General features: G+C 42.8%; 1 protein-coding gene across 1 annotated transcript in view; it reads right to left on the bottom strand.

The window, feature by feature from the left end:
- Nucleotides 1–12,939, bottom strand: part of LOC306753102 (inactive dipeptidyl peptidase 10-like) — a gene marked incomplete at both ends in the record, with an annotated part of 61,825 nt that extends 48,886 nt beyond the window's left edge. The window contains one exon of the mRNA XM_079236939.1: nucleotides 12,880–12,939. Coding sequence (XP_079093065.1) covers nucleotides 12,880–12,939 — 60 coding nt within the window. The remainder of the gene's footprint in view (nucleotides 1–12,879) is intronic.
- Nucleotides 12,940–13,195: the final 256 nt, after the last annotated feature.

Below are 13,195 nucleotides of genomic sequence, written 5' to 3'. Positions count from 1 at the left end.
AGAAGCTATACAACTGGCCTTCCTATGCATAGCATCACATTTGTGGGTTCATTATACTCTCAAAATGGCCAGAAAAAGAGAACTTTCATGTGAAACTCGCCAGTCTATTCTTGTTCTTAGAAATGAAGACTATTCCATGCGAGAAATTGCGAAGAAACTGAACTGAATTTGTCTGGGTGACCCCAAACTTTTGAACGGTAGTGTGTGTGTGTGTGTGTGTGTGTGTGTGTGTGTGTGTGTGTGTGTGTGTGTATATATATATATATATATGTGTGTACACTTGGGTATTGACAAAAGAAGAATTAAAACCTATAATGATTATAGTTTGTCAGCTTCTCGACGAGTGGCGCTGTTCGGCACTGACTTGCCCGTCACTGCCCCTCCGCCCCGCTGGTGTCACCTTTTTCACCCCTCATGAGTTTGCAGGTCTGACTGTAAATGTTAGACCCAGTGACAGGCTGGCATGAAATGGCTTGCATAATACTTAGTAAGGAGGCCATAATAATGTTTGACTCATGGCTGAAGTTAAGTTTCTCCAGCTCTCCCCAGGTTGGCAAAAAATGCATCTCAAAATGCATCAGATCGATGCTTTAAAATATGGAATATTTAAATTTTTCTTACAGGGGAGCATGCCCCCGGACGCCCCTAGAGGGGTAATATCCTTCATAGAAGGTATTGATAAACAACTTTTCCTTAAAAGTAAATAAACTACACAAAAATATTCTGTGAATAATCTACGATGTTTCTTGCAGGCTACATGACGGACTGACGAGTCATCTCATCCCCGTGCATATCAAAAATCAGTCAGCATTATTTCTCCCCTATTGCAATGTGTTGCAATGTCCTGATCACAATAGAAACCACAGTCATATCAAGGAGACCTGGTTCGGACTACGTTAGCCACTAAACGGCGCAGCGGTGCACGGCTAATTCACCGGTATTAGCGTCCTTTTGCAGACTAAAGCTATAACTTTAATAATCAAAACGATATTTAGCTCAAAACGTAAGAAGTTAAGGTTTAGTTTAACACCATTAAATCAACTGAAAGCACCATAGGATATTTTTTTTATTTATTTGGAAATATTGACAGACATAATACAGTAAACATTTTTACCTAATATTTCCATTGTTTTTCAGCACACATAATTGTGTGTGTGGTCACGTGAGTCACTTAAAACACCTAAAATAAAAGTAGAAACATTTGATTTCTGTTTTTTTTTTAAATTTTATTGTTGTTATTTGCAGTGATCAATAGTGTGCGGGATAACCGGCTCACCCGGAGACAACCCTACACAAACCAGATCACCTGGAGACGGCACTAAATATACCAGATCACCCGAAGACAACCCTACACAAACCAGATCACCTGGAGAAGGCACTAAATATACCGGATCACCCGGAGATAACCCTACATGAACGAGCTCACCTGGAGAAAACCCTACATATACCGGATCACCCGGAGATAACCCTACATCTACCAGATCACCTGGAGAAGGCCCTACATATACCGGATCACCCGTAGATAACCCTACATCTACCAGATCACCTGGAGAAGGCCCTACATATACCGGATCACCCGGAGAGAACCCTACATCTACCAGATCACCTGGAGAAAACCCTACATATACCGGATCACCCGGAGATAACCCTACATCTACCAGATCACCTGGAGAAGGCCCTACATATACCGGATCACCCGGAGATAAACCGGAGTACCTGGAGAAAACCCTATGGGGTGAGAGGAGAAGGATGTGAAGGAAAGACCGGAAGTGACAAGACATATCCAGATCCGATATTTTTGGACTACCTCAACCTATTTGCAATGGGGGGAAGCTTGTTGAACCGCTTCCAGTTAGCTCTGCCGTAATAGGTCAACGGGGTGCCGGCAGTATCTGCAGTGATGCAAACGCTCCGCTCATCGCAGCTAAAATTCACTCCTCCACCGAGGGTATGATCCGTGAACGTAGAGCGATCGATCTGTCCAATCTTGCTCACGACTTCCTGTTTGAGCTCCTGCCGCTGCTTCCCCTTGGCACTGCAGTAATGGGCCAACTGGATGGCAGCGGTACCTGCAGTGATGTAACCGCCTCCTTCATCACAGCTAAAACTCACTCCTCCACCGAGTGTGTGTCCTTCATCTCCGCTGCCCTTACTCGTCAGTGTCTGCTGAATTTGACGTTTCTCAGCTACCAGGGAGTTATTGAAGTTTTGCAGCTGGACTTTTCTGGTATATTGTGCCTTCAATTCCTTCTCCTCCAGGAATGCCCTGTCGTCATCTTTCTTAGCCTGGAAGTAGTCCGCGTTGCTCTGACGCTCGGCCTCTTCCCTCTGCTGTCTCTCCTGGATTGTCTTCTGCCTGTGGGCAGAGATGGACTGAAGAACTTCAGCCTTCTTCTCAGCCCTTTCCTTCCGCTGCCTTTCTTGTCCGGCCCGTCTCTTGGCCAAACCGGTAAAAACGCTCTGCTCGTCCCTCTCAGCTTTGGCAGAAGCTTGTTCCTTCTTTAAGGATGCCAGATTATCGTAAACAATCTTTAAAGACGACTTGTGCCTCGTGACCCAGGCTGTTGCATCGGCTTTTCTTTGAAGTTGTTTCACTTCCATTTCGACGCGAGCAAGATTGGTTTGCTCTTCCTCTATCAAAAGTATCTCTGCCTGTTTCTCTCTGTAGGAGTCCATTCTGGAGATATCCTCAAGACGGTTCTTGTGTTCCATCTTCTTCAGCAGAGGTTTTTGCTCTTCCTGCTGTCTCAGTTCCTGTGCGTAGAGTTTATCCATGTTTCTGCGCAATTCCAAATCGTTCTTGTTCTGCCATTCCTCTTCGGCTTTCTGCAGTGCCTGTTCTCTCATTTGCAGGAGGTGTTGTCCTGCCAACGCATGCCTGTGGAGCCCGTACTGAAGGTTCCTCTCGTGATCTTGTCTCAGAACTCTATCACATGTACTCAGCGCCACCTTCACAGTCCTACGCCTTTCTTCTGCTTCAGCCATTTTTTGTTTCGGGATCATTAATTCAGCCATCACCTGATTCTCCCTGTCCAGATGACTCTTTTCTAAACTGTGGTTGGCAGACACAGCCTTAGGCCTGTTGAGCAGCTTTCTAACCCGAATGCTTCTCTGGGAGTCTTTCCTCAGCTCTGCTGGTGGGGGAGTTGGACATAGAGGCACCTGGGTGAGCACCTTGACCTGTTCCATCGGTTCATTAGTGTCATTTATATCCACAGCTTTGTTTTCTTCCAGGATTACATTGCAGTCGGGATTTGTGAATGTTATCTCTTCCAGTTTCTTGCAGTCCTCCTGCCGTTTCTTAATAGCGCTGCCGTACTTGATCAATGTGGTGTCGGCGATATCTGCAGTGATGTAACTACTTCCCTCGCCACAGCTAGGACTCACTCCTCCACCGAGTGTGTGTCTTGCCGTGCCGGGGTCCAGCCTCGTCAGATCCTGCTGAATTTGACTTTGACGTTTCTCAGCTTTCAGGGAGTCATTGAAGTTTTGCATCTGGACTTGTTCTTTTCTGGTGCTTTGTGCCTTTGATTTGTTCCCCTCCAGGAATGAGCTGTCGGCGTCTTTCTGAGCCTGAAGCCAGTCCGCGTTGCTCTGACGATCGGCCTCTTCCCTCTGCTGTCTCTCATGGATCATCTTCTGCCTGTGGGCAGAGATGGACTGAAGAGCTTCAGCCTTCTTCTCAGCATCCTTCTGCAGCTTCACTTGTTCGGCCCGTCTCTTGGCCAAACAGCTGACAAGGTTCTGCTCCTCCCTCTCAGCTATGGCAGCAGCTTGTTCCTTCTTTAAGGTCACAAGCTTTTCAATCACAGTCTCTGCAGACAACCGGTGCCTCGTGAACCTGACTGTTGCATCAGATTTTCTTTTAAGGAGTTTCCCTTCCATTTCAATGTGAGCCAGCCTGGTTTGCTCTTCCTCCGTCAAAAGTATCTCTGCCTGTTCCTTTCTGTAGGTGTTCTTTCTGGAGATATCCTCAAGACAGTTTTTGTGTTCGATCTTCTTCCGCAGAAGTTTTTGCTCCTCTTGCCGTCTCAGTTCCTGCGCGTGGAGTTCATCCAGGGTCACGAGCATTTCTAAGTCTTTCTTGCTCTCCTGTTTCTTTTGGTCTTTCAGCAGTGACTTTTCTTTCATTTGCAGGATGTGATCTCCTGCTAAAGCGGTCCTGCGGAGCTGGATCTGAAAGTTCCTCTCCTGATCTTGACTCATAATCTTTTCCCATGTACTCTGCCCCTGCTCCAAAGTTTTACGGTCTACTTCCTCTTCAGACATTTTTTGTTTCTTTTTCTTCAATTCAACCATCTCCCAATTCTCCCTGTCCAGGTTAATCCTTTCAAAATTGTGGAATTGTACGTCCATTGTGTTCGACATCTGTATTCTGTAATGAATAAATTGTCCAAATGTCTCGTAAATGCTTGAAGTATTGGTTGGAAGTAGCTAAACTGTTGTTGAAGCGCTGTGTCTCTGGTTTAATGGAGTTTTGAAAATGCCTCCATATCCAGCTTCGATATGTGCCAACATCAAAGGCACTTGTGACCTCAGGTGTCTGCAGGTCATGTGATCAAACGTAATGTGACCTACAGAATGTCATACTGATTAAATCCTTGATGACAACAGGATGGCAATAAGAAATAGATGTTAATCGGAATTATGACCTGTTTAACCTTTTTTCTTTCTATTTCTTTCTTTTAGAATACAATCTTTTTTTTCTCTTTTTTTTTACAAATTAATGTATTGCCCATACAGGATACTGTGTTTTTCATAATTTATTTAACAAAACAAACATAAACAACTAAATAATAATCATAATATTTGAAATAAATTTAAATAAACAAAACAAAAAAATTAAAGTAACAATGGAACTTGTTTCTTTCTCTCTTGCTCTGGTTAAAAAACATAGGCCTGCTGGTCCTGTACCTGCCTACTCCTATAAATAACCCTAGATGCCCAGAGTGTATACCCAATTAATAAACAAACCAAAAAACTAAGTATACTTAAAAACAAAATAATTAAACTAAAAAAAAGACTACCAAATGAAAACACTCTTAATATTTAAAAAAAATCAAACCTAAATGAGCAAACATGTAGAATAATAAACAATACTACTTGTGAATAAAATAACTAAATACTAACATCAAATAAAAAGCTCCTCCATAAGCTTAGACAGTAGTGCAGACCAGTCTGGGACCAAGAAATAGGATTAGCACAGTACTCATGTACTAGATATAAACGCTTTATTCTAAACGCAAAAAACTTATTGTCAGGCATTTATACACTAAAGCAAACATATTTAGATGAATATTATTTCCATATCTGCCAATAGGTCACCCCAAATGCTACAGACTTAAATGTATATATATATATATATATATATATATATATATATATATATATATATATATATATATATATATATATATATATATATACACACACACAGGTAAAAGCCAGTAAATTAGAATATTTTGAAAAACTTGATTTATTTCAGTAATTGCATTCAAAAGGTGTAACTTGTACATTATATTTATTCATTGCACACAGACTGATGCATTCAAATGTTTATTTCATTTAATTTTGATGATTTGAAGTGGCAACAAATGAAAATCCAAAATTCTGTGTGTCACAAAATTAGAATATTACTTAAGGCTGATACAAAAAAGGGATTTTTAGAAATGTTGGCCAACTGAAAAGTATGAAAATGAAAAATATGAGCATGTACAATACTCAATACTTGGTTGGAGCTCCTTTTGCCTCAATTACTGCGTTAATGCGGCGTGGCATGGAGTCCATGAGTTTCTGGATCCATCCGTTTACCCTGGATCTCAGGAAACAGAGTGGACCGACACCAGCAGATGACATGGCACCCCAAACCATCACTGATGGTGGAAACTTTACACTAGACTTCAGGCAACGTGGATCCTGTGCCTCTCCTGTCCTCCTCCAGACTCTGGGACCTCGATTTCCAAAGGAAATGCAAAATTTGCTTTCGTCAGAAAACATGACTTTGGACCACTCAGCAGCAGTCCAGCTCTTTTTTTCCTTAGCCCAGGTGAGACGCTTTTCGCGCTGTTTCTTGGTCAACAGTGGCTTGACACGAGGTATGCGGCAGTTGAAACCCATGTCTTTCAAGCGTCTCTTGGTGGTGGATCTTGAAGCACTGACTCCAGCAGCTGTCCACTCCTTGTGAATCTCCCCCACATTTTTGAATGGGTTTTTTTTCACAATCTTGACCAGGGCGCGGTGATCCCTATTGCTTGTACACTTTTTCTGACCACAGTTTTTCCTTCCCTTTGCCTCTCCATTAATGTGTTTGGACACAGAGCTCTGAGAACAGCCAGCCTCTTCAGCAATAACCTTTTGTGTCTTTCCCTCCTTGTGCAATGTGTCGATGGTCGCCTTTTGGACAGCTGTCAAATCTGAAGTCTTCCCCATGTTTGTGTAGGCTTCAGAACTGGACTGAGAGACCATTTAAAGCCCTTTGCAGGTGTTTTGAGTTAATCAGCTGATTAGTTTGTGGCACCAGGTATCTTCAAAATGTAACCCTAACACAATATTCTAATTTTGTGACACACGGAATTTTGGATTTTCATTTGTTGCCACTTCAAATCATCAAAATTAAATGAAATAAACATTTGAATGCATCAGTCTGTGTGCAATGAATAAATATAATGTACAAGTTACACCTTTTGAATGCAATTACTGAAATAAATCAAGTTTTTCAAAATATTCTAATTTACTGGCTTTTACCTGTATATATAATAGTAAAACACACAGGGAAAGATTTTTCTGCAGAATGAGTACTTTTACCTTTGATTGATTGAACTTTTTCTAATTTAATACTTGATGCAGGACTTTTACTCGCAGTGGAGTATGTTCACAGCACTCTACTTTTACTGAAGTAAAGCATCTGAATACTTCCTCCAACACTGTCGTGTGCAAGTCAGGAACTTGGCAGCGTGACTTCTCTTCTCACACACAGCTTTCACACCAGAATAGTGTAGGATGTGCAAATGCAACCAGCTCAACTCTACATAACAAATCATTTAAAGTGACAACCATTCAGTGTATGATCATATTATTCAGGCTGTGGGAAGGGGTTAAATTAGCAAATGAGGCACAGAAATACTCGAAGGCTAACATGCTAACAGTCCTTTTACTCCACAGTAACAGATGGCAGCGACGACACCGGGTTAATGATAATATTCAGCGAATTTTTGACTGCGATTGGGAACTGACGGCAATCTGTTCAGTTTCACACGTTTTAGGGTTGTTTGCTTTGAAAAAAATAAAAGGAGGAACCTCAAAGCAAAAAGTAAAAATATCACAAACTTTATTTACTAATAAGTTTACGTATTTCTGTCACATACATTTGGGTTTTCTTAAAATAAAGAAGTACCGGTCCGTCCTGGTGAAGAGGGAGCTGAGCCGGAAGGCGAAGCTCTCCATTTGCTGGTCGGTCTACGTTCCAACCCTCACCTATGGTCACGAACTCTGGGTCGTGACCGAAAGAACGAGATCTCGAATACAAGCGGCCGAAATGAGCTTCCTCCGCAGGGTGGCCGGGCTCAGCCTTAGAGATAGGGTAAGGAGCTCGGACATCAGGAGGGAGCTTGGAGTCGAGTCGCTGCTCCTTCGTGTCGAAAGGAGTCAGCTGAGGTGGTTCGGGCATCTAGTCAGGATGCCTCCTGGACGCCTCCCATTAGAGGTTTTCCAGGCACGTCCAACTGGTAGGAGACCCCGGGGAAGACCGAGGACACGCTGGAGGGATTATATCTCCCGGCTGGCCTTGGAACGCCTCGGGATCCCCCAGAATGAGCTGGAAAGTGTTGCGGGTGAGAGGGAAGCCTGGGTCAGCCTGCTGAACCTGCTGCCACCGCAACCCGACCCCAGATAAGCGGCTGATAATGGATGGATGGATGGATAAAATGAAGAAGTAAAAATCCAACTGTTTGTGGACTAAAATTCCATCCATCCATCCATTATCAGCCGCTTATCCGGGGTCGGGTTGCGGTGGCAGCAGGTTCAGCAGGCCGACCCAGGCTTCCCTCTCACCCGCAACACTTTCCAGCTCATTCTGGGGGATCCCGACGCGTTCCAAGGCCAGCCGGGAGATATAATCCCTCCAGCGTGTCCTCTGTCTTCCCCGGGGTCTCCTACCAGTTGGACGTGCCTGGAAAACCTCTAATGGGAGGCGTCCAGGAGGCATCCTGACTGGACTAAAATTTCTCTCAGTGAAATTAGGTAAAAGGTCAAATAAACACTGATATAAAGACAGAATCTCAAAGCTTTGCATTTCTATAAATATCTGCTATGTACGTCACTATTTATCGCCAAAGGAGGTGACACAATGGGGATTTTGCTTATTGCCCAATGATGAAAATATTGCAGTATTTATATATTTGCGGTACTACAAACTATTCCGTGACACCAGGCCTAATGTCTCTCTAAATTCAAGGCTAGACTCTTATGCCGTGTTCACACCGGACGTGACGCAAATTTGCGGCGCGACCAGTTTACATGTAAAGTCAATCCACAGACGCGTTGGGCGCAAATTTGCTGCTGCTCCGCCTGAACCAGCGGCTTCATTGAGACGCTGTTGTGGGACTACTGATAATATTATGAACCCAGACACCATGGAGTTTGATGTTCCGACATATGTGGAGTTTACACAAAAAGTATGAAGCAGAACTGGTGGTTATTTCCATGGTGGATGGCATAGTTGGTATCGTTTTACGGAGATACGCGAGACGCAGTTCCTGGAGGAGTCGGTGAAATTCACCGAGCTGTGTGCGGCTACGGATGATGTTATGAACCCAAATACGAGGGCGTTTCATGTTCCGACATGTTTGGGACTTCCACAACAAGTATAAAGCAGAACTAGTGGTTATTTATTCCATGGTCGATAGCGGAAATGAAAGCTTCGTCGCTTGTCTCTCAGAGAGGCAAGCAACAGAGCTAAGCCACGCCCCTTTGGTCGCGCCGCGAATTCGTGTTTGGTGTGAACGCCCTCTTTCTACTCACGCGAGTAAACTTCCGCGGTGGACGCGGCGCCGCAAATTCGCGTCGCGTCCGGTGTGAACACGGCATTAAAAAGACAAAATAAGACATTTTAATGTTGTGCTACTGACTCATACTTTAAGGTGTTAACCGATCACCAGGATTTAAACACCGTAGAGATGAAAGAAGACGTGTCTTGTCATTTTAAAACAGAGCTGGAGACTCTCCTGACTGTGCAAATGGGATTTGCGAGCATGCAAGAATTTAAAGTAACATGATGATGAGTTATTGATACACAAATGCTCATTTTGTGGAGCCAAGCACTGTTTCAGATTTTTTTTAAAGGAGTTAGTGATGCATATTTAGTGCCTCTTTTTCGACGTCTGTCAGTTTACTTGTTGCTTCTGCTTTGATGATGACTATGTTTAGATTTCACGCCTCCGGAGCACCTTTTGATTTGTGTTGAGCTTGAGATGTTTGACGAGCTGTAAATGCCGTTTGGGGGTTGTTTTTTGTTCCAGCATACCGGCTGGAGGGTCACTGCAACCGCTCGGTTTCGTCTTCATTTTGCAGTGTTCACAGGAAGTGAATTAACTCGGGGTCGCTCTTCAACCCCAGCAGGTCGCTGTGTGGGCAGACCCTTTTATATCGCTTCCAAATGCTTTTTCTTTCACCTTCTTCTACTTTATTCCTCATCAGTGATGTTTCCCAGGTGTTACACGTCTTGAAGCATGTCTTGATGGGATATGTAATGTCCCAAAAATGTGTTTTACACCCTGTGAGGAAATCCAGGCCCCATCAGACTGAATTGCCACTTCGTGTCGCTGCACATATTTGGAGATATGGGCGGTGATTCAAAGGTCTTGAACCATGGGCTAATCCTGAATACTCTCAATGGTCATGTAAGCCAATCGAGCCATGAAAACACTGAAAATAAATACATAAATAATGAAGTTCTCTCCATCAGCAACAGCCGCCTTGTGGTGGGTAAATTCTCCGATACAGCTAATGTATCTCAAGAGGCAGCGGCTTATTTATGAAGCAGCTAAAACCAGACGGTGGTTTACTGAGCTGTGATTTATGACACAATTAAAACCACTCAGGCTAAATAATGCACATGAAAAGCATCAAAGCATCTCATTTTACAGTATATATTACTGTTTTGGGGGGGCTTTGGGATGCCCTTTCAGTTCTTCAAAAAGGCAATGAATAAAACCAAAAAGTGCACCACAATGTAAGGTTTCTTTGCATTAATTAACCTCGTCCTGTAGCGTCCAGGGCCCTGTTCTCGTACCTGGCTAAACAAAGTCAAGCAAATGTCCTAATCTCCATCTTAAATTAGCGAGATGATTGACATCAGGCTATCTGGGTTTCTTCACGACTGATCCGTGCTGAAACGGTCTCGTTAATTCTAGCCAGACGTCAGTCATCTGGATAAATGCGCCCGCTCCTCTTCAGAAGGGATAATAATGGAGCACTGACACCACCATGTTCTAACAGTACAATGGCAAATAAACTCAGAGGAACCTCTTTTTTATGTATCTACTGAGAAGCAGGAGATGATCATGAAGGCATATGAGGAAGTCATTACCGTAGTCATTCACAGCAAACGCGTTACGAATATTCTAAAGTTTTGCAACGTTGTTGCCGTGAACGCAACTTTTACTACTGTGTATGAGCGGATCAGTATGTATGTATTATTCATAATCAGAAAGTCAATCAATTGAAGCAGTGAAAATAAATGATGTGTGATTCTCTGTATTCTCATCATGATCACCTTAATCATGTTCTACAATAATGATATGTATGGTGTACTAATAACACTGTCATATAATTATGAGTGCTTTCAACACATCCATAAGTTTCTTAAGAACTAAATAAACTTAAGGACAGCGGCATGCAGCGGTGAGAGTCTATGTCTGAGACGGGCGATCGGCTGCGCTGCTGATCAATGTCCGCGGCTCGAGAAGCTCTCGTAAATAAAGTATTTCTTGCCGGCAAAATCTATATCGCCGCGTACAGGAAGTCATGATAATGTAAAGGATGGATCCTGGTGATCTGAAAGAACTCTCTCCCTATAAAACTAATATAACTAATATCGCTCCTTCATCAATGAGGAAGGGAGCTGCCTTTTTTGTCCGTGGGAGTGTTCAGCTTATCCAGTGAATTTCAGTAAGCCTGCCCGGGAGCAGGTTTACATTTTTGGATGTGTTGCTATGGTGATTAATCTAAGCTTGCTTCGAGAAACCGAGAAAGCCAGACCTATGTTATCTTATCCTGACAATTAGCCCGCTAACTCAGTAAGCTAGGTACGAGAAATAGCGTCCAGATCTCCTGGGTAGTTTTGTCTCACCTTGTCTCGTTTCACACCGTCCTCCTCGGTGCCTTCCTCTGTGTCTTTACTCGGTGTCAACGCCTTGCTCTGTGCCGATGACTTTACCACAGTTTCCCACAGTTTGCCTTTCCCGTGCTTCGACCAGTTTTTGTTCCCCAGTGAGTTGTTGCCCCTCCCTCTGCTTGTTTTGATTCCCCGTGTACCGAACCTTGCTCAAGTAAAACCTTGTTTTTGCACCCGACTACCGAGCCTCGTGTCTGCTTTTGAGTCCTGCTACCTGTGGTTCCCAGTTCCTGAACACCTTCCTGACAGACTATTTCCATGCTGAAGAACAGGATTGTACTGGATTTCTGTCTGGCTTTGCATAAACTGAGCAACAACGAAGCTCTTGAACGGCCGAGCCTTCATGCCGTCACTACGTCTCTGCGTTTTACTGTATCATCCACAAAAAACGATGTGTGTGAGTTTGTGCTTGTGTTTGTCTGTCCGTGGCTAAAGCTACAGCTAAACCCCCAAAAAGCTATGATTTTTCATTGAACTTCATATGCAATGTATTAAGTAAATGTTATGCTGTTAGAAATGCATGTTGGTTAAGCTCTGGAAAAAAAATTTATAAATTAACTGCATGTAGACAATATACATGCAAACAGCCACATATGTCTACCCTGTCATGAACAAATTCAAAGTGGAGATACAATTTACATTTTCAGAAAGATATTTAGTCCCTTTCTCAACATTAGATTTTATTTGATGGTAAAAGTATTTGGATAATAATGAAATTATGCAAATAATGTCCACCCTACAATGGAAGGCTTGCTGACAGGGTAGACAATGACAGAGTTGACCTTTTTGGCTAATGTTAGCATTTAATGAGCACATGGTTAGCAAGGTGACTGTGTGCTGTTTAACAAATAGATTCAGAATTTCAGGTTTTTATATGAATTGATATTTCACTATGACAGTGGACATGATAAGCTTGACAACATAACACTACACACATAATGTGATGAAAACTACAAAATATAAGTGTAAATACTTAGTCTGCAACATGCCACCTCAGTGAAGAAAGACACATTGGTGGTAGTGATGTCACTGAAAACATCAGAGGGTTTCTTAAAGGGGAAGTTACCCCACAATGACAGGGCGGACAGCAATTTCAGAGACACGTGAAACATGTTCAATATGATTATTAAAATAGAATATGCATGATCAAAATGACTCATTTGATCAAATAACTTGTTGTGGACAATACAACCATATAATTTTGTATGATCAAGGCCTTCTTGTGGTCTGCGATGATCCAAACCTTTGAAAAACATATTTTATTGACTGTTTACTAGCGTCATCGGTCCCTCCTCCCTCTTCTTAACCGGCCTGGCGAGGCCCCTGAGAGATCAACAACTGTATAACTATGGATGGAACAACTGATTTAAAGCTGGGTTCAAAAAACACAAAGAATAAAGTCAGAATGTAGGCAACTTTTATATTTAAGGTGCAGTGATTATAATAAGTGTGAAAAAGGATGTGCAACATGAACAAATCCATCCTACCTTGGCATCCTTCATGGGCTTACAGTCAATCTGATGAGAGACGGACGCAGTTTGGTTCATCTTTGCGTCTCAATTTCACAAAAATACTCCTTGAATCTGATCAAATAAAATCCCTAAAGCTGCGTAAAGTTTCCCTCCCGACTTCTCGGCTCCCAGTGGACCAAAGCAGAAAGTGATGCTGAAGGCTGCAAAGAGATGCTCTTCCTCGTCGTTATTGAAGGTTCACCAGAGGAGAAACATTCAAATACATATCTTGTTTTTCCTCCTTTGTCTCTCTCTCTGGCAATAAATGCTCATCTTCAGCTCTTCTTCTTCT

The sequence above is a fragment of the Taurulus bubalis genome, assembly GCF_910589615.1.
Source record: "Taurulus bubalis genome assembly, chromosome: 21".
Classification (NCBI taxonomy): Eukaryota; Metazoa; Chordata; class Actinopteri; order Perciformes; family Cottidae; genus Taurulus; species Taurulus bubalis.
Note: the sequence above shows the minus strand (reverse complement) of the source record. Positions and strands in the feature narration are given on the sequence as shown.